Source organism: Oryx dammah, unplaced genomic scaffold (assembly GCF_014754425.2).
Source record: "Oryx dammah isolate SB20612 unplaced genomic scaffold, SCBI_Odam_1.1 HiC_scaffold_3, whole genome shotgun sequence".
Taxonomy (NCBI): domain Eukaryota; kingdom Metazoa; phylum Chordata; class Mammalia; order Artiodactyla; family Bovidae; genus Oryx; species Oryx dammah.
The window spans coordinates 102,317,540-102,338,617 of record NW_024070187.1 but is presented as its reverse complement, the minus strand read 5'-3'; the positions used below and the strand labels follow the sequence as shown (position 1 = coordinate 102,338,617).

At 46.7% G+C, this 21,078-nt stretch overlaps 1 protein-coding gene across 1 annotated transcript in view; it reads right to left on the bottom strand.

The window, feature by feature from the left end:
* Positions 1–21,078, bottom strand: part of EVC2 (EvC ciliary complex subunit 2) — a 162,086-nt gene that overhangs the window by 130,272 nt on the left and 10,736 nt on the right. The window contains exons 3-7 of the mRNA XM_040238361.1: positions 18,529–18,695; positions 11,092–11,160; positions 9,083–9,269; positions 6,353–6,462; positions 510–563 (exon numbers count right to left, since the gene is read on the bottom strand). Of these exons, the coding sequence (XP_040094295.1) occupies positions 510–563; positions 6,353–6,462; positions 9,083–9,269; positions 11,092–11,160; positions 18,529–18,695 (587 nt within the window). The remainder of the gene's footprint in view (positions 1–509; positions 564–6,352; positions 6,463–9,082; positions 9,270–11,091; positions 11,161–18,528; positions 18,696–21,078) is intronic.

Here is a 21,078-nt window from a genome sequence, read left to right as displayed (position 1 = left end):
TTGAAGAAATGTGAACTATGTTTATATGACAAATAAACACTTGACGAGCACGTAAATGAATGGATGCATGAGCTGTGGGTGAGTGAATGATGAAGAAAAAGGGAGAAGTGTTCATGGTGGACCACAGAAGCAGGTCTCTAAGCCCTGGGAAGCTCTGGGAAGACAAACCACGGACCACCCACTGGCCACGGGCAAACACCGAAAGGCAAGTACCAGCCCGCTAAACAGATGTACAGATGGGTGGGTGGGGCCTCAAGCGGGTCCCAGGCAGTGACCAATCCATCTTGCCCAGATGAAGGGGTATTCAGAAAACCAGCCAGACAGCCCCTAGGCCACTGGGGAACCCCAGACTGCAGGGAGCCCCCAGCCTCGGCTCGGGTCTAGGAGCCTGAGGCCAGCGGTGGGCCCCTCCCCTGGGCTCTGAGAACAGGAACAGACCACAGACCACAGACAGAAAGAGATGCACTGGGCGGTTAATGTGGGTGTTCCGGTCAGAGGTTTGCTCTTACCGTGATCTTTTCTTCTGCTGTTATGGTGAAGGGGGCTCTTAGCTGGGTTCTGTTCTAGAAAAAAGCATAGAGAAAGCAGTTCAGTCAACCGGTTTTGGCACCTGAGACACCAGGTAACAAGTGGTCTGTTTCCGACCCACCCACCTGGAGCTACAGTGGGTTCTTGACTGTCGGGGGTGGGCGGAGTGGTCAGAGCAGGTGGTGGTCTTAAAGTCACTTCAGGGGAAAAGGTCTGTGGAACCGTGATGCCTCCTCTTCCGGAGGCGTGTGTGAAATCCAGACACCAGTTCCCCTAACAGCCAGGGAAACACAGGCGTCATACCCGGGTGGTGAAACACTTGGAGGGGGGTAAGGTCAGGGGAAAGAAATGACCCTGAGCAACTACCCACCCCCTCCAGGGTCTGGTCTGCCCCCTGCAGGAAGGAGGAGAGAATTGAATGCTCTGACGTGAGTGAGTTCCCCTCTCGTTCCAGTGCTCTCGACCCCCCCACGCCCCAACACCCTAAACATCCATTTCCATACTTTCTAATACTCCTCTGCTTAGAAAATATAGGGAATGAAAAGTGAACGTTATGACTGCTATCTGTCCAGTTCAGTTCAGTCGCTCAGTAGTGTCTGACTCTTTGAAACCCCATGAATCACAGCACGCCAGGCCTCCCTGTCCATCACCAACTCCCGGAGTCCACCCAAACCCATGTCCATTGAGTCGGTGATGCCATCCAACCATCTCATCCTCTGGCGTCCCCTTTTCCTCCTGCCCCCAATCCCTTCCAGCTCCAGGGTCTTTTCCGATGAGTCAACTCTTCACATGAGGTGGCCAAAGTATTGGAGTTTCAGCTTCAACATCATTCCTTCCAATGATCACCCAGGACTGATCTCCTTTAGGATGGACTGGTTGAATCTCCTTGCAGTCCAAGGGACTCTCAAGAGTCTTCTCCAACATCACAGTTCAAAAGCATCAAATCTTCGGCACTCAGCTTTCTTCACAGTCCAACTCTAGCATCCACACATGACTACTGGAAAAACCATAGTCTAGACTAGACGGACCTTTGTTGGTAAAGTAACGTCTCTGCTTTTGAATATGCTGTCTAGGTTGGTCATAACTTTCCTTCCAAGGAGTAAGCATCTTTTAATTTCATGGCTGCAGTTACCATCCGTGGCGATTTTGGAGCCCAGAAAAATAAAGTCAGCCACTGTTTCCGCTGTTTCCCCATCTATTTCCCATGAAGTGATGGGACCAGATGCCATGATCTTCGTTTTCTGAATGTTGAGCTTTAAGCCAACTTTTTCACTCTCCACTTTCACTTTCCTCAAGAGGCTTTTTAGTTCCTCTTCACTTTCTGCCATAAGAGTGGTGTCATCTGCATATCTGAGGTTATTGATATTTCTCCCAGTAATCTTAATTCCAGCTTGTGCTTCATCCAGTCCAGCATTTCTCATGATCTACTCTGCTATCTGTCCAACCTTGTGGTATCTGAGGAGATCCAACACGAGAATATGCTTCTTTCTGGGGTTGGAGGCAGAATATCTTGCAACTGAAAGGCAGTGCAGAGGAGTGGAAGAAAGCAGATTGTTCAGGTTCATGCTGGGCTTCATCATTCCCCAGCACTCTGGCTTTGGACAAGGTACTGACCTCTCTGTGCCTCAGTTTCCTCATCTGTACAGTGGGAATTTTATTCATCTTGTAGGCTGGCTGTGAGGATGAATCAGAAGAGTGCCTGGCCCATAAGGAAGAGTGCTATGAAAGTATGAGTGCTGCTGGGTGTAGCAGGTGGTGATGGTGGTGGCTGTATCATCGCAGATAACCTGGCCTGGAGACTTGGAGCCAGAGTGAGCTAGGCAAGTGACCTAGGCAAATGAGCTAGGCAACCCCTGTTTAATTCTATCACAGCTACTCTAGAGGCATTTTCCTCTAATCTGAGCAATGGTCCACCCAAAGCAGGAAACCCCCTGATCCATGTCCTACAGTTGTTACGGCAGCTATACTGGGAGCACTGGACCATCCCAAACCCATCACAGGCCAGGTGGACAAGCTGATGTTTTAAGGAGGGAAATGGATGTGAGAGCTGGACCATAAAGAAGGCTGAGCACCCAAGATTTGATGCCTTCAAATGGTGGTGCCAGAGAAGATTCTTGAGAGTCCCTTGGACTTCAAAGAGATCAAACCAGTCAATCCTAAAGGAAATCAACCATGAATATTCTTTGGAAGGACTGATGCTGAAGCTCTAATACTTGGGTCATCTGATGCAAAGAGCTGACTCATTGGAAAAGACCTGATGCTGGGAAAGACTGAAGGCCAAAGGAGAAACAGGCATGAGATGGTTAGATAGCATCACGGACTCAATGGACATGAATCTGAGCAAACTCTGGAAGATAGTGAAGGACAGGGAAGCCTGGCATGCTGCAGTCCATGGGGTCGTAAAGAGTCAGACACAAACTTAGCAACTGAAGAACAATGGAAATTAAAACACACACACACGTCTTTAAAGAAGAAACACCTATGAAGCAATCACTTGGCCCTTTCTGTTCCTGAATCGTATGTGCTGCAGAGTATTTGCGGTGCCCTGTGAATTTCAGGGTCTTCTGAACTAGTGGGTTCGAAGGCTGGCTTCCTCTCTCTCTCTTTTCTCCCTCTGGGTCCCTCCTTGCTGTTTCTTGACACCCAAGGTCTAAACAGAGAGGGGCTGAAAGTGTGCTACACAGCCTGTCTCCATCTCTTTGCAAAACAGAAACCATCAGCCTACATCCACGATATAAACTTCAAGGCTTAAGAAACATGTTTTAGAGCACAGCCTGAAGCCAGGAAACAAGGACCACGTGAGATCCAGTGATGGTTTTACAAGGTGGGCGGGATGTTTACACAATATACGGTAAGGAACTGGAGATGAATGTTCTAGATTCTTCCCTCTTGACCTCCACGGCATCTCTGTCCTGTCTCATGTACCCTTGTATGAAGTTGAGGTGCATGTGTCTATATCTATGTGCACATGTCTATACTTGTGTGTATACCTGTGTGTGAGTTGGAGAAAGTAGTTTCCAGACTCAAACACAGCACATTTCTGACAGTATCTCCCTCCTGTGGTGAGGATTAGAAAGCAGTAACTATTTTTATTGCCCTCATACCATTTTAAAATTTCAGAACTGGAAGAGATGAGTTTGAAGGGAATCTTTTGACCCCCACCCCTCATTTTTCAAGTGGGAAAACTTAAGCTCAGAAACACTGAACCGTTCTAAAAACACAGCGAAGGCAGCATTTCAGCCTCTGAAGTACCAGACACCAAGTCCACACCAACATGAAGGATTTCACCCCACTGGGCACCTGCATTTTAAAATAATTCCTTTATTCTCCCATTTGTAGTGTGAGCCTCTTTACAGCTGACAAGCAAAGCGGACCCATGTTCTTATGTGGAGTTGACAAGATTTTTCCTCAGACTTGGATCATTTTCAATTCCAAATACACTGGACCTTCTCTCCATCCTAGAGGAAGGCCCAGGAGTCACCCAAAGAAGCTCTGAAGTCCAGCTGGGTGACTTAATTAGAGAACGAGGCATAGGAGCCTTATCCAGCCCTTATCTGCTCAGCAAACACCGAGCTTTCTAGGAACCTTTTCCAAGGCAGGTCTAAGAAAGGCGATAATGACAGACTAATGCAAACAGGTAGGAGCCTAGAACACACACCATCAAGTCTGGAGCTCTAGAATCTCCACTCTGTCCACAAAACTGCCCAGAGAGAGAGCTCCAAAGGCTTGGAAGGGAAAGGAAACTGAAAGCCACATGCAAATATAAAGTCATCGCTTTTATCCGCACAAGAGACTGGAGACCTGGAACAGCCTCCCTTTTTATTGATGAGAAACCAAAGGCTCAGCAAAGTTAAAAAAAAAAAAACAAAAACACCTGCCCAAGAATCATTAGTTCACTGTTCTAGTCATGTACTCACTCAGCAAGTAATTATTGAGCACCTACTGTATGCAGGACTCTATTTTTGGCACCAAGAACACAGATTGGGAGTAAGACCAATGGGGTCTCAAGGAGCAACATTCTAGTGGGAGGATGGAGGGTTACCAGGGTGATGGGGTTGATACAACACACACAGGCACCAAGCAAAGCAAAGGACAGGACCCATTAGGGGGTGACGGCCAGGGAGCCCCAACTCCACGCCTCCCACTGCCCCCTCAGTCTCCCCTCCCTCCCCTCCCCTCTTCGGGGAGGTGTGAAGCCACCTTGGTCTAAAGTCCTAATGACCCTACACAGGGAGTTTTTTATTTTACTGGGTTTCTGAGTTTCTCACTGCGGGTTTCTGACTGTTGCCTTTATCTTAAATTTTGACTTTAGAACATTTGGTTTCCTGTCCTTTGAAATTCAGATACTATCTTTTTCTGGGCCTTTTATTTCCCTTTTTTTATCCTTCTCTGTTCTCGTTCTTGACTTTGCACTTAATTGTTTCCTGAGACATTCGTCTTTTCTGACAGTTTCATACGGCTTTCTCATATCTGGTCTTTACCTTTATGGAATCTTTCATTTTATTTAATTTTATCCAGGATTAGTTTTCTTATTGCAGCAGAAACACCGCACTCAGGCCTCTCAACCTTGGATGGAAGGAGCTGGCAGCTGTGAGGTCTGATTTTGGTTTTGCCATGTGACCTTGAGTAGTCACACTGGGAGCCTCGTTTTCCACATCTGTTATGAAAAGTACTTCCTCCAAGGGCTGCAGTCTGAACAAAATGACCAGAGTAACTGCAGTGCAGCAGATCCAGGTTTGATCCCTGGGCTGGGAAGACCCCCTGGAGAAGGGAATGGCTACACACTCCAGTATTCTTGCCTGGAGAATTCCATGGACAGAGGAGCCTGATGGGCTACAGTCTGTGGGTTGCAAAGAGTAGAACACAACTGAGAGGCTTACACACACACACACACACACACACAGAGCACAGGCTCCGTGAGGACGAGGACACATCTCCTTCTCTGTAGCCCCAGGGGTGCACAGCGCATAGCATGAGCCATGCACAACCGCATTCACCACCCACGTGGACTGACAAAAACGTGAATGGAAAATGCAAATGCTCACGGTAATGGGTTACAGGTTGAATCACGTCCCCCAAAATCCATGGTTGAAGCCCTTACCCCAGTGTCTCGGAATGTGTCTGAATTTGGAGATAGAACCTTTATAGACGTGATTAAGGTAAAGCGAGGCCATCACGGTGGACTCTAACCCCACCTGACAAGTGTCCTTATAAGGAGACTATGACACAGACAGACACAGAGGGACGGCCACGTGAGGCACAGCTGAAGACAGTTGAAGACAGCTGTCTACAAGCCAAGGAGAGAGGCCTCAGAAAGACAACCCTGCCCACACCCTGACCTGAACTTCCAGCCTCCAGGGCTGTAAACAAATACATTTCTATTGTTTGTGGGCCAGCTGGTCCGTGGTACCTTTTCACAGCAGCTCTAGCAAACCAATATTAATAGAAAGTATATGGTTGAGTGCTTATTACACACAAGACATGGTGATGAGAAATTAACGTCTATGTAAATAAATGTTTAAAAAAGGAAAAAAAAAAACCTACGTAGACATGTATAAATAAATATGAGACCATGGCAAAAAAAGAAAAAGAAACTAATGTCTATGGATGACATATCTGGATAATTAGGTCCATAGAGGTTACAAGGAACTAAAAGGGAGCCTGGTTCACGGCAAAGTGTGAGACTCCAGGGCCCATTCACTAATCCAGAACTCAGCATCACTGAATCAATGGAGGATGGGAGGAAGAAGAGCATGAACAATGGATACTGTGCTCGAGGTTTCTAAAACAAGGACAAGACAAACACAAGTAACACAGACAATACCGGCGATGAACTCTGGAAGGAGAGCTGGGCAGGAAGCAGCAGGATGTCTCCACTCCTGATGTCTCTGGCCTCCAGCGAGGCTGTGTAGCTGACCGAGAAGGAGTCTCCGACTGTTCAGAGAGAAGGCATGTGCAGTCATCAGGGGGGCCCCTGCACACCCCAGACACGGCCGCTGTCCAAAGGCAGCGGCATCACAGCCCGCGGCGGCAGCCAGGGCCCTTTGAGCTCACGTGCTTTTCTAGCATGGAGAGTAAATCAAGCAGGCGTGCTCTCGGGCCCACTCTGCTCTCACTCGGAAGGGCTGTCAGCAGGCTCAGGGAGCTTTACCTGGACCCCCAACCCATCCAGAATTGCCTGGGACTGGGCGGGTCAGCCCTCCTAACTCAGGATGTCTTTAGCTCATCCACTTAGGAAATCCAGAACCTTTCTGTTTTGTTTGGAATCCAGGTAGGGAACCTATTTATTCCCAGCGATCCTATTCACACAATGAAGGAAAAGTCTTTACAGAACTAACTTTCGGGCGACACTAGCTGCCACTTTGACACCTCCAGGCAGCCTGGTCTTGGGAGCCCAGCACGAGGCACAGAGAGGCAGTGCCAGACCAGACCCGGGAGAGGGAGAAGAAGGCCACTCAGGCTCACGGAGGGTCCCTTCTGACCTCACGGTCGCTGGCTGTTCCTTAATTACACAGAGAAGCTTCCCTAGAAGACGGGGTTTCTGACTCAAATCTCCCCTTAATAAGAAGCCAGGATTGAAACGCCAGCTGTTAGAAGGCACCTCTGCTATGGGGAGGGGTCACACCCCAGGGTGAAACAATGGGACCAATGGGCTCTGGAGTTGTGGGTGGGGAACTCCCTTTTCTTTAGAAGGACTTCCAGAAGTGGGTGTCACAGCACCCCCAGTTCACAGCTGCAGGGGCTGAGATTCAGGGATGTGCAGAGCACACGTGTCAAGAGCAGAAGTCAGGGAGTTCATGGGTGAAGTGTGTGGTCCTGGCTCCGAGCAGGTGAAGTACAGGAGTGGCAGGTGAGTGAGGGGCAGGGGAGCAGAGAAAGGTCCTCCAGAGGGACACAAGAGTAGGAGCTGATGCCAAGCCGTGGGGGGAAAGTGCCCAGTTCAGGATGGTAGGAGCATGGACTACACAAGGCTACTGGAGCAATAAAATGAGAGGCAGGCAGAGTGCCAGGCATGTCGCCCCGTTCAGACTCTGCAGTGACTCTGTGAGTCTGGGGGACATACACCACGTCTGCAGCTTAGAGAAATGCAGTGATTTCCGGAGGCCACATAGCTCTGAAATGGCCAGGAGTCAAGGGAGCTCTGTCTGAGATAGAGTCTGGGCTCTGCTCTCAGCCCTATGTTCCTGTCTCTAAGCACAAGCTTAAGAACTGGGGAGATTTATTTTTACATCATCGAAGAAAGGCATTGAAGATCACTTAGCTGAGATGTACCATGACAGTTTTTACACCATTGCTTAAACCAGTGCCAGCAAAGAGGTCACTACTTGCGGGCCAACTCCACTGACAGCTTCTGTCAATAGTACGGTGTTCAGATGGATTCTGAGGTTTCATCTAGACTCAGAAAGAGTGGTGGCGTTGATGAGCAATGCAGGCCACGTATATGGAAGTGGACATGTCAGTAAGAGCCCCAGGCCTGTGAGAGGCACTATAGCATCGTGGGTGTGGGGTGGATGGAGCAGTCAGACTGAGTCTGTCTCCGCCTTGACTGCCAACCCTTGGCCTTGGGCAAGTTCCTCATCACCTTAGTTTCTTCATCTGTAGACAAAGCACCTTCTTAGAAAAAAGAAGTCCCACCTTCCTAGCAAAACTGACAGCTCTGAAGTCAGAGTAACAGCTGCATCCCAGAATTATTAGTTTTTTAATTACTTGTTCATTTTTGGCTGTGCTGGGCCTTCCCAGTCGTGCAGGCTTTTCTCTAGTTGTGGCTAGCGGGGGCTACTCGCGAGGTGTGGTGCGTGGGCTTTTCATTCTGGTGACTTCCCTTGTGGCGCATGCATTTCACGAGCCAGGCACCCAGGCTCTAGAGCGTGGGCTCAAGAGTTGTGGTGCACGAGCTTAGTTGCTCTGCACACCTGGGATCTTCATGGATCGGGGATTGAACCTGTGTCTCCTGCATTACTTCAGAGCCACCAGGGAAGCCCCAGAATTGGTTTTAAATCTCCTTAATTAACCAATGACAAGCTCACTTCAGGAAACACACCTCTGAAAGCCCACCAGTGATGGTGTCATGCTTTGAATGGGAGCTAATTAGCAGCAGAGTCACTCCCTTGAACACAGCTGAACACATCCAAAGCACATTTCCTGAGCTGATGCCAAACCCCTCCTGTGTCTGTCCAGCACTCCCCCAAACAAGCTCTTCATTACACTGAGTGACAGTCATTTTGATCGTCTGGCTGATGGATACAGTGGGGTTCGCTATAACCTCTTTGTGTACATTTGAAATTGTTCATAATAAACTTTGAATATAAATATTTTTAGAAATCCTTCCCCAAATCCCACCTCTCTCAACCTAAGTGACAAACCAGCTTCCTGGTTGCAGACACTGAGCAGGGGTCTCCTCTGATGCCCCACTAGCAGATTTCATCATGAGGACCAACAGCGTGAACACAAGTCCTGTGTCTGAGAAGATGCCTGCTGCCCATTATGTGTTCTGCACCCATCTGTGCGTATCTCCATCGTGTCCCACCCTTAACTTTGTACACGTGGCTATTACCTTGCAGAAACTTCTTCCTGAAAGCCTGGAAGCCTCTTGAGGTCTGGTTTCCAGCTGACTCCCTAACAGTGAGGCCTGTGATGTTGTCAAGTAAGAGCAGGTCAGAGAGGTTGGCGGCCGTGGGTGTCCTGGTGTTGTTCACAAACAGTTGCACATGGGCCAATGGCCACTCACTCTGCACAGACACCTAGGATAGGAGGAGAAGTGAGGCCAGACTTGCTGGTGAGCCCGACTTCCCAACGCAAGGCCCCAGCTCGACCTGAACCCACTAGGTCTGCAGGTAGAGGGAAGGGATTACAATCTCATGAAGGTTCTAGAATCCATCAGGTCTGATTTCAAAGGCCCCGGGAGAATTTTGACTCCCACTTGACAAGTTGTTGCTCAGAACAGTTCAAAAAAACCAGGACCCTGAAATGCAGTGAAACCACAGAGAAACTTAAATGAAAAAACATCCATGCATGAGACTACAGTAGGGGAGATTGTCAAAACTGGGGTCACCAAGAAAAATAAACTGCGGCACTTTCTTAATCCATTATTTTGAAGATTCAGTCCCAGCCAGTCCAGCGCCTCTGACTGTCATCCAGTCTCCAAGTTTGCCCTGAGCTGGTCTCCTGTCTCCTGGCCAGTCGCCTTCTGGGTTCTGCGCACCCATGTGTTTGCACAGCTCAGTTACTCAAAGCCAGTGGCCCGTCTCCAGCTTGGCTCCCCACCTGGCCTCTGACACCTTGTCCTGCCCCCTCTCTCAAAGCTATTTCCCACCATTCTTGCCCTTCCTTCACCCCAGCTTTGCGGAAAGAGACAGAGGAGCTGAGAAAAGAGAGGGAAGCCATGTACACCCCCAAGAAGAATGAGCTCTGGATTGTAATAAGTGAAAAAAGCAAATTGTAAAACTTGGTGTATAGGGTACTGTCACCTACATAAAAAGGGGAAGAAAGAAGGTATGTGTATGTATGTGCACATGGGCACACATGCATATTCATAGCTACACTCATGTAGCAGGAAGCATTTCTAGGAGGACACATGAGAAAGTGGTAGCTCCAGCTGCATTCCAGGAAGTGAGGCAAGAGAGCCAGGGGCCTGGCTGCAGTGAGAGCTGTGTAGTACACAGTTAGCTCAGCAGGCCTGGACTGTCCAAACCCCACCTGTCCCAAAGAGAGGACCAGCTCCTGAGAGACTAGCCCTTAAAGCCCGTGAAATATCTTGTCTGATAAGTGTCTTGCTATACTTATGGCCTTGGGCCACCCCAGGTAGTCTGTGCTAACCATGTGATTCACGGTGAGGGCCTTGGGCAAAGCTGTGTTCAGGTGACCTGAGTAACTGAGGTCAGTGACATGAGTGCTCCATCATGATGGATCCTCAATAAAAATCCTGGACTCCACGGCTTGGGTGAGCTTCCCTGGTGATGTCACACACCACTGCTGGGGAAAATTAAATGCTGCTTCTTCAGTTCCACCAGGAGAAGACCAGGTGTCTTGGGCCTGGTCTCCCCAGAACTCTGTCCTGCGAGCTCTAGGCTTTGCTGACTATAATCTATATTGCTCTGCTGTAATAAACTGTGACTGTGAGTAGAGCAGCTTTTCTGAGTTCCCTGAGTCCTTATAGGGAACCACTGAACCTGACGACGGTCTTGGGGACCCTCAACACAAGGATCATGTGAAGGTCATCTCATGAGATTAGTAAGAATCAAAGACCTAAAAGACATTACATAAATTTGTAAACTGTTGGCATGATACCAATGTTAAAATCTGGGAGAAAATACATGCTTTCTTTCCCATTTTAAATAATCCCAGAGGGTTTTCAGTAATGATTTTGTTGTTACCAAAAAAATCTTAGTCTGGTGCTTCCATATAAAATATGAGATCCCTGTGGGTCACTTCATCGCCCGTGTCCAGATATGGGTAGACAGCCATGTGACTTGCCAGTTCTTTAAATACATAACTCTCCTAATATACATTTTTGGCAAATTCAATTACTTTCTCCTTAAGTACAAACCACCGATGAATACTCACCACTGCACATTTCTGAAAAATTACTCCATTTTCAGAAGTCCCTTGAACGTCTCTTGAAATGTCTCCATACTACAATAAAATATAGAACTTATTAGAAAATGAAAAACGTTTCATGCTACAGATGTTAAATAAAAGTACAAGATGAACTTTTAAAAGTGGGGGTAGGGTAGAGGAACTTCCCTGGTGGCCCAATGGTTGAGACTCCATGCTTCCAATGCAAGGGGTGCAGACTAGGTGCCTGATCTGGGAACTAAGATCCCACATGCTGTGGGAGGTGGCCAAAAGATAAACAAGTAAAAGGCAGGGTAGAAGGGATACTTTTGCAGTCATGTATTTTGACCCTGAAGATTTTTTTTTTAAGTCTTACAGAACTGGAACTTAAAACCTATGAATAAAGAAAAATGTGGACATGTGATGACACGGGGCTATGTCCTGTTCTGAGCTGCATGTCAATGACATCATTGTCACAGGGACTCAGCGAACCCGGGCTGACACTTTAGCAGGAGGAATGTGAGCAGAGCTATGGAAAAATCCTTTAGGGATTGCTCACATGTCCTGGCTTCCTAGGCCTTGTCGTTGTTCAGTTGCTAAGTCGTGTCCAATTCTGTGCCATCCCATGGACTGCAGCATGCCAGGCTTCCCTGTCCTTCACAGTCTTCTTGAGTTTGCTCAAATTCACGTCAATTGAGTCAGTGATGCTATCTAACCATCTCATCCTCTGCCGCCTCCTTCTCCTTTTGCCTTCCATCTTTCCCAACAACAGGGTCTGCAGTAGTAAAGAATTTGCCTGCCAATGCAGAGATGCAGGTTCGATCCCTGGGTCAGGAAGATCCTCTGGAGGAGGAAATGGCAACCCACTCCTGTATTCTTGCCTGGAGAATCCCATGGACAAAGGAGTTTGGTGGGTTACAGTTCATGGCATCTCAGAGTCAGACAAGGCTGAGTGACTGAGCAGCACAGCACGCACATGTCCTGAGTGGGGCACAGAAGCCACACAGCAGGAACCTGGTAAATATGGGCCATGGTGTGTTGAAGTGCTTCTTGCGAGCTGGATCTCTCATTAGCAGGTAGAGAATCCACCCAGGATCGGCCTCTTCCAGCCCCATAAGGGGCTTCCCTGGTGGCTCAGTGGTAAAGAATCTGCCTGCAATGCAGGAGACCCGGGTTTGATCCCTGGGTCAGGAAGATCCCTTGGAGAAGGGAATGGCTACCCAGTCCAGTATTCTTGCCTAGAAAATCCATGGATAGAGGAGTTCTGTGGGCTACAGTCCATGGGCTTGCAAAGAGTTGGACACGACTGAGTGACTCACACACACCTCCCCTGGAAACCAATGGAAAGCCAGGGCTCACCCACCGGATGCCAGCTCCATTGCTCCTTGTAAACATAGCTGATACCTGTTCGTTTTCATCCTTGCACATGCCCCTTGATCCCAGGCCATGCATCCCCACTGTCTGCCCCACCCACCTTCATCTGTGGTGGGTGGAACCATACTCTGAATCACAGACCAAGGCAGCTCTCAGTGATACCGATAATCCTAACAATGGTTATTCTTTCCCAAGTGCCAGGTGTATGTCCATCACTGTACACACATGAATTCTATTTCTCCCATTTTACAGATGAGGAATCTAAGGCTCATGGAGGTTAACCACTTGCCCAAGGCTGCACAGGTAGGAAGCTTGGGCTCTACCCAGGGAGTGTGCTGGTGATAGCTCCATATGCTATGATAGGATAGGTATAGGTAGGTATAGATATAGATAGGATAGGTATAGCTCCATATGCTATGATTCTCCCAGAGGGCACACTCCTTCTCCAGAGCATGACTCTCTCATTGTCTATTGTATAGAAACGAACAAAGACACAGAGAGCAAAGTGATGTTCTGAGAACATTTTGACCACAGGCAGCAGCATGAGCTGTTGAAGTCTTTGATTCTGGTTGAGTCTCTGTCCATGACCCCACCTTTATGCTTTGATGTGCCAGGACCCCAGTAAGTCCTTAAGGGCAGGGCATCTAGCTTTCTAGTCTTCAGATTCCCACACAGTATCCTGTATATGACAATCAGATAAACACAGTTTGTTGGGCAAAGACACACAGGAGGGGGATGGAGCATGGACTGGAAAGCTGATGACCACCATGGAGGCTGGATGCAGCTTGTCCTGAAGCCCAGAACCTGGGAACATGACCCTATTTGAAAAGTGGTCTTTGAAGATGTAATTAAGCCAAGGCTCTCAAGATGAGATCATTCTCAGTTTAGGTTGGTTGGCTTTAGTTCAGTTCAGTTCAGTCGCTCATCGTGTCCGACTCTTTACGACCCCATGAATTGCAGCGAGCCAGGCCTCCCTGTCCATCACCAACTCCCGGAGTTCACTCAGACTCACATCCATAGAGTCGGTGATGCTATCCAGCCATCACATCCTCGGTCATCCCCTTCTCCTCCTGCCCCCAATCCCTCCCAGCATCAGAGTCTCTTCCAGTGAGTCAACTCTTCACATGAGGTGGTCAAAGTACTGGAGTTTCAGCTTTAGCATCATTTCTTCCAAAGAAATCCCAGGGTTGATCTCCTTCAGAATGGACTGGTTGGATCTCCTTGCAGTCCAAGGGACTCTCAAGAGTCTTCTCCAACACCACAGTTCAAAAGCATCAATTCTTCGGTGCTCAGCCTTCTTCACAGTCCAACTCTCATATCCATACATGACCACTGGAAAAACCACAGCCTTGACGAGACAGACCTTAGTTGGCAAAGTAATGTCTCTGCTTTTGAATATACTATCTAGGTTGGTCATAACTTTTCTTCCAAGCAGTAAGCGTCTTTTAATTTCATGGTTGCAGTCACCATCTGCTGTGATTTTGGAGCCCAAAAAAATAAAGTCTGACACTGCTTCCACTGTTTCCCCATCTATTTCCCATGAAGTGATGGGACCAGATGCCATGATCTTCATTTTCTGAATGTTGAGCTTTAAGCCAACTTTCTCACTCTCCTCTTTCACTTTCATCAAGAGGCTTTTTAGCTCCTCTTCACTTTCTGCCATAAGGGTGGTGTCATCTGCATATTTGAGGTGATTGATATTTCTCCCAGCGTCTTGATTCCAGCTTGTGTTTCTTCCAGTCCAGCATTTCTCATGATGTACTCTGCATAGAAGTTAAATAAGCAGCATGACAATATACAGCCTTGACGTACTCCTTTTCCTATTTGGAACCAGTCTGTTGTTCCATGTCCAGTTCTAACTGTTGCTTCCTGACCTGCATACAGATTTCTCAAGAGGCAGGTTAGGTGGTCTGGTATTCCCACCTCTTTCAGAATTTTCCACAGTTTATTGTGATCCACACAGTCAAAGGCTTTGGCATAGTCAAGAAAGCAGAAGTAGATGTTTTTCTGGAACTCTCTTGCTTTTTCCATGATCCAGCGGATGTTGGCAATTTGATCTCTGGTTCCTCTGCCTTTTCTAAAACCAGCTTGAACATCAGGGAATTCATGGTTCACGTATTGCTGAAGCCTGGCTTGAAGAATTTTGAGCATTACTTTACTAGCATGTGAGATGAGTGCAATTGTGCGGTAGTTTGAGCATTCTTTGGCATTGCCTTTCTTTGGGATTGGAATGAAAACTGACCTTTTCCAGTCCTGTGGCCACTGCTGAGTTTTCCAAATTTGCTGGCATATTGAGTGCAGCACTTTCACAGCATCATCTTTCAGGATTTGAAACAGCTCAACTGGAATTCCATCACCTCCACTAGCTTTGTTCATAGTGGTGCTTTCTAAGGCCCACTTAACTTCACATTCCAAGATGTCTGGCTCTAGATTAGTGATCACATCATCATGATTATCTGGGTCGTGAAAATCTTTTTTGTACAGTTCTTCCGTGTATTCTTGCCACCTCTTCTTAATATCTTCTGCTTCTGTTAGGTCCAGACCATTTCTGTCCTTTATCGAGCCCATCTTTGCATGAAATGTTCCCGTGGTATCTCTAATTTTCTTGAAGAGATCTCTAGTCTTTCCCATTCTGTTGTCTTCCTCTATTTCTTTGCATTGATCACTGAAGAAGGTTTTCTTATCTCTTCTTGCTATTCTTTGGAACTCTGCATTCAGATGCTTATATCTTTCCTTTTCTCCTTTGCTTTTTGCCTCTCTTCTTTTCACAGCTATTTGTAAGGCCTCCCCAGACAGTCATTTTGCTTTTTTGCATTTCTTTTCCACGGGTATGGTCTTGATCCCTGTCTCCTGTACAATGTCATGAACCTCATTCCATAGTTCAACAGGTACTCTATCAGATCTAGGCCCTTAAACCTATTTCTCACTTCCACTGTATAATCATAAGGGATTTGATTTAGGTCATACCTGAATGGTCTAGCAGTTTTCCCTACTTTCTTCAATTTGAGTCTGAATTTGGTAATAAGGAGTTCATGATCTGAGCCACAGTCAGCTCCTGGTCTTGTTTTTGTTGACTGATTAGAGCTTCTCCATCTTTGGCTGTATAAAATATAATCAACTGATTTCAGTGGTGACCATCTGGCTATGTCCATGTGTAGAGTCTTCTCTTGTGTTGTTGGAAGAGGGTGTTTGCTATGACCAGTGCATTTTCTTGGCAAAACTTTATTAGACTTTGCCCTGCTTCATTCCGCATTCCAAGGCCAAATTTGCCTGTTACTCCAGGTGTTTCTTGACTTCCTACTTTAGCATTCCAGTCCCCTATAACGAAAAGGACATCTTTTTTGGGTGTTAGTTCTAAAAGGTCTTGAAGGTCTTCATAAAACCATTCAACTTCAGCTTCTTCAGCATTACTGGTTGGGGCATAGACTTGGATTACAGTGATATTGAATGGTTTGCCTTGGAGATGAACAGAGATCATTCTATCGTTTTTGAGACTGCATCCAAGTACTGCATTTCAGACACTTTTGTTGACCGTCATGGCCACTCCATTTCTTCTGAGGGATTCCTGCCCGCAGTAGTAGATATAATGGTCATCTGAGTTAAATTCACCCATTCCAGTCCATTTTCATTCGCTGATTCCTAGAATGTCGATGTTCACCCTTGCCATCTCTTGTTTAACCACTTCCAATTTGCCTTGATTCATGGACCTGACATTCCAGGTTCCTATGCAATATTGCTCTTTACAGACCTTGCTTCTATCACCAGTCACATGCACAACTGGGTATTGTTTTTGTGTTGGCTTCATCCCTTCATTCTTTCTAAAGTTATTTCTCCACTGATCTCCAGTAGCATACTGGGCACCTACTGACCTGGGGAGTTCCTCTTTTGGTATCCTATCATTTTGCCTTTTCATACTGTTCATGGGGTTCTCAAGGCAAGAATACTGAAGTGGCTTGCCATTCCCTTCTCCAGTGGACCACATTCTGTCAGACCTCTCCACCATGACCTGCCGGTCTTGGGTGGCCCCAAAGGGCATGGCTTGGTTTCACTGAGTTAGACAAGGCTGTGGTCCTAGCGTGATTAGATTGACTAGTTTTCTATGAGTATGGTTTCAGTGTGTCTGCAACACCTACCATATTACTTGGTTGGCTTTAGCCAAGTCCTAAATCCAGTGACAAGTGTCCTCATTAGTGACAGAAGAGAAGACACACCCACAGAGAAAAGGACCCAAGAGGGTGAAAGCAGAGCATGACAGTAAATGACAGGTGTCAACTGGCTGGCCATGGTTCCCAGGTACTTGGTCAATTACCTCCTGATGTCACTGTGAATGTATTTTTAGATGCGATCTAACGTTTAGGTCAGTGGACTTTGAAGGAAGCTAATGATCCATCATAGTGTGGGTGGGCCTCACCCAATCAGGTGAGGTCTTAACAAAAATGATGACGGTTTCTCCTAAGGAAAAGTGCTTTCTGTGCAGAGACCTCTCCAACTTGAGTATCAGCTCTTTCTTGGGTCTCCAGGCCACACTTGCAGATCATGGACTTTGCCAGCCCCTACAATCACATAAGCAATTTCTTGAAATAAATCTCCCCCTCCCTCCTTCACATATGTGTGTGTATGTATCTGTGTGTATGTGTGTATACACACATCCTACCGGTTTTGTTTCTCTGTAGAATCCCAATATAAAGATTGGAGTGATGCAGCCAAAAGCCAAGGAAAGCTCCCAAAGCTGAAAAAGATAAGGATGGATTTTCCCCTACAAGCTCCCAATAAAAGCACAGCTCTGCTGACGCCCTGACTTTGGCCTTTCTGCCTCTAGAAAACAGAGAGAATGAATTTCACTGTTCTAAGCCACCATGTTGGTGATAATTTGTCACACAACTATCTAACACAAAATGTAGGAGACTAACACAAAATGTAGCCAAGGGCCAAGGAGGAGCTTGTCGCCATAGTAGCCTGTTGGCTGAACCCAGTGGTTCTCAAGCCATTATTAAGTCATGACAGCTTAGGGGAGAGTCAGCCTCACGTGGCACCAACACATTACACAGAGTATGAGCAATACCGGGAGCAGGGACAGCGGCTAAGAGCACGGGCCCCACATCCTAGTCCTGCCGCTTCAGCCTGTGGGACCCTGAACAAACTCCTTAATCTCTCCAATCTTCAGTTCCTATCTGTAAAAAGGGAATAAAAATAGTACCTGTTTAAGAAACTCAGAATGAGGCTCCAGTGAGATTATGCATAGAAAGCACTAAGCTGGTTTTTCCAGTAGTCATGTACGGACATGAGAGTTGGACAATAAAAAAAGGATGAGCGCCCAGGAATTGATGCTTTTGAACTGTGGTGTTGGAGAAGATTCTTGAGAGTCCCTGGGACTGCAAGGAGATCAAACCAGTCCATCCTAAAGGAACCAGTCCTGAATATTCATTGGAAGGACTGATGCTGAAGCTGAAGCTCCAATACTTTGTCCACCTAATTCGAAGAGCTGACTCATTAGAAAAGACCCTGATGCTGGGAAAGACTGAGGGCAGGAGGAGAAGGGAATGACAGAGGATGAGATGGTTGGATGGCATCACTGACTTGATGCACATGAGTTTGAGCAAACTCAAGGAGATAGTGAAGGACAGGGAAGTCTGGCATGCTGCAGTCCACGGGGTCACAAAGAGTTGGACATGACTGAGAAACTGAACAACAACAACATGCCTGGCAAGTGGAAAATACTTTTTAAACATTTGGCACTATTATCGGTAGCAGCATTTTCATAACAGGTGCAAGTGAATCGATCCAGTTAAAGCAAAACCCCAAGCACTGCTTTAAAACCAGCAGATAAGGCTGCCTAATGCTCAGATTCACACATCCTATTCATCTAAATACTGTATATTGTACAGAAGAAGCAGCTCTCTGTAAAGAAAAATGGATTTGCTCCCTAATGATAACTACATTTAGTGAAAGAGAAAGGATAGGTGTTTTTTGGAGGAGGAACAAAAGCCTGTGACATTTTCTACACAAGTGACCCAAAACTGGTTTCTTTACAACTTCTGATATGTCTTTAAAAGAACTGAACATGTTACTTACCAAGCGGTGTGTTACAGCAGAGTCTCTTTTAAACAAGGCCTTCCTAGGCCATGAGCGTGTAAAAGCAAAGACGGAATGAACCCATGGCCCACGAGAGGCTGCAGAAGCCAGGGGTGGGTAAAAGACTTCAATTTCCTTACTGACTTTCATTCTGAATGGTGCCTCCTCTGCAAAACAGCAACGTGCATGCATTATATAATACAAAAAGGCAGTGGTTAAACTCTGGAAGCAAACCACATGATACGTGGCAGGCATTTGGAAAATCTTTGCTGAGTAAGTGAACAAGAGTGTGAAAGAATGAATGACTTATCTCTTTGCCAAGAAAGTGAGTTCTCATTGGGAGCCATAGAGCTTAAGAAGAGTTTCTTGAAGTGTGTGCTTCTTACCTGAGCTGTAGGCTGAAATGTACACGCCTGGCCCCGCTGTAGACCGGCTGAGTCAGAACCTCTAGGCAAGGGAGGAGGCATGGGTGATTCCTACACTTAGCATCAGAGGGCCCTGGGTTCCAATCCTGGCTCTGTCACTCGCCAGCTGTGCCCATGGGAAAACCTCTAACCACTCTGTAAATTTCTATTTTGAAGTGACCAGAATTGTGGAGTCGTGCCTTTTCAACATTTATCTTCTATCCAAGTACAAACTGTATATGGGCTGAGAATAAATCCTGTTTTTCACCCTTCCTTACACAGAGTATTGATAGCAAGGTCTTTAGAACTGCTTTGGAACCCCTTTTATAGAATTTCTAAATAAATGTAGGAAAAATTAAAATTAAAAAAATAATAATGTGAAACTGGATCCTGGATAAAATCAATATCTTTTTTCCCAGAATACTATCTGTGGTTCAGTTCATGATGTTGGAATGGGGACAAAGTGAGCATCTGGGAATTGAGAGCCCTCCCCGTGGAAACTGGTAGGCACTTTCCCAGGCTGGCTGCTCAGTTGGATTGTTCGAGTCAATCACAGAAGTGGCACAGAACAGCCACCTCCAGACCCCAGTCCAGTCCTTTGGGCTAAGGGACAAAGACTCACTGGTCTCAAATCTTAAGGCCACTCTGGGCTTTGTCTCTGGTGGGGGTGTCTAAGCCCCTGCTCCTCCAGGTGCTCAGAAGGCCCAGCTGTGGGCTTTGATGGAGACCTGAATGAGAACAGACACTGTTACTGTCCACAGACAGTGCAGAAGGAAGTCAGGCTCTGACCTGACCATCACCTCCCACTACGTCACTACGTTTACTTCCAAGGAGCGGTCTCCCCACTAATGTGCTGTCACATGGGTTATTGGTCGTGACTCTCTGCAGCTGTTTGAATGCACCCTCTCTCCCTCACCTCTGGGCTCCTACATGCCTGGAAGCCTCTCCCTCTGCTTCCTTCTCCTGCTAATTGCTACTTCTCAGGACTCACCTGAGACTCAACACCTCCTCCAGGAAGCCCTCCCTGAAGCCTTCCTAGTGTCCTCCTTCCTCTACCCTCTACTCTCACTACAACCACAATCCTAAGTACACTGCCCTCCCTTATCCAAAATGTCTGCTCAACTAGTGACTAAAAGTTTTCCGTGATTATGGTGATATCACCTCAACCTATTTTATTCAAATGAAAACATTGGATTTTGTAAACTTTTGTAAAGTCTTTTGCAAAGACTGCTTGTTGTTCTTCAGTTGCTAAATTGTATCCGACTCTTGGCAACACTGGGGATTGCAGCATGCCAGGCTCCTCTGTTCTCCACTATCTCTTGGGGTTTGCTCAAACTCATGTCCATTGAGTCAGTGATGTTGTATAATCATCTCATCCTCTGTCATCCCCTTCTCCTCCTGCCTTTACTCTTTCCCAGCATCAGTGTCTTCTCTAACGAGTCAGCTCTTCACATCAGGTGGCCAAAGTATTGGAGCTTCAGGTTCAGATCAGTCCTTCCAATGAATATTCAGGATTGATTTCCTTTAGGATTGACTGGTTTGATCTCCTTGCAGCCCAAGACTGTATGTTGTCACCTTGCTTATTTAACTTATATGCAGAGTACATCATGTGAAATGCTGGGCTGGATGAAACACAAGCTGGAATCAAGATTGCTGGGAGAAATATCAATAGCCTCAGATAGGCAGATGACACCACCCTTATGGCAGAAAGTGAAGAGGAACTAAGGAACTTTTTGATGAAGGCGAAAGAAGACTCTCAAGAGTCTTCTATAGCAACACACTTTGAAAGCATCAATTCTTGAGCGTTCAGCTTTCTTTACGGTCAACTCTCACACTCAAACACGACTACTGGAAAAACCATAGCTTTGACTATATGGACCTTTGTTGGCAAAGTGATGCCTTTGCTTTTTAATACACTGTGTAGGTTTGTCATAGCTTTACTTCCAAGGAGCACGCTTTAACTTTGTGGCTGCAATCACCATCCACAGTGATTCTGGAGCCCAAGAAAATAAAATCTGTCACTTCTTCAACTTTTTCCCCCTCTATTGGCCATGACATGATGGAACTGGATACCCTGATCTTAGTTTTTTTCATGTTGAGTCTTAAGCCAGCTTTCTCACTCTCTTCTTTCACTTTCATCAAGAGG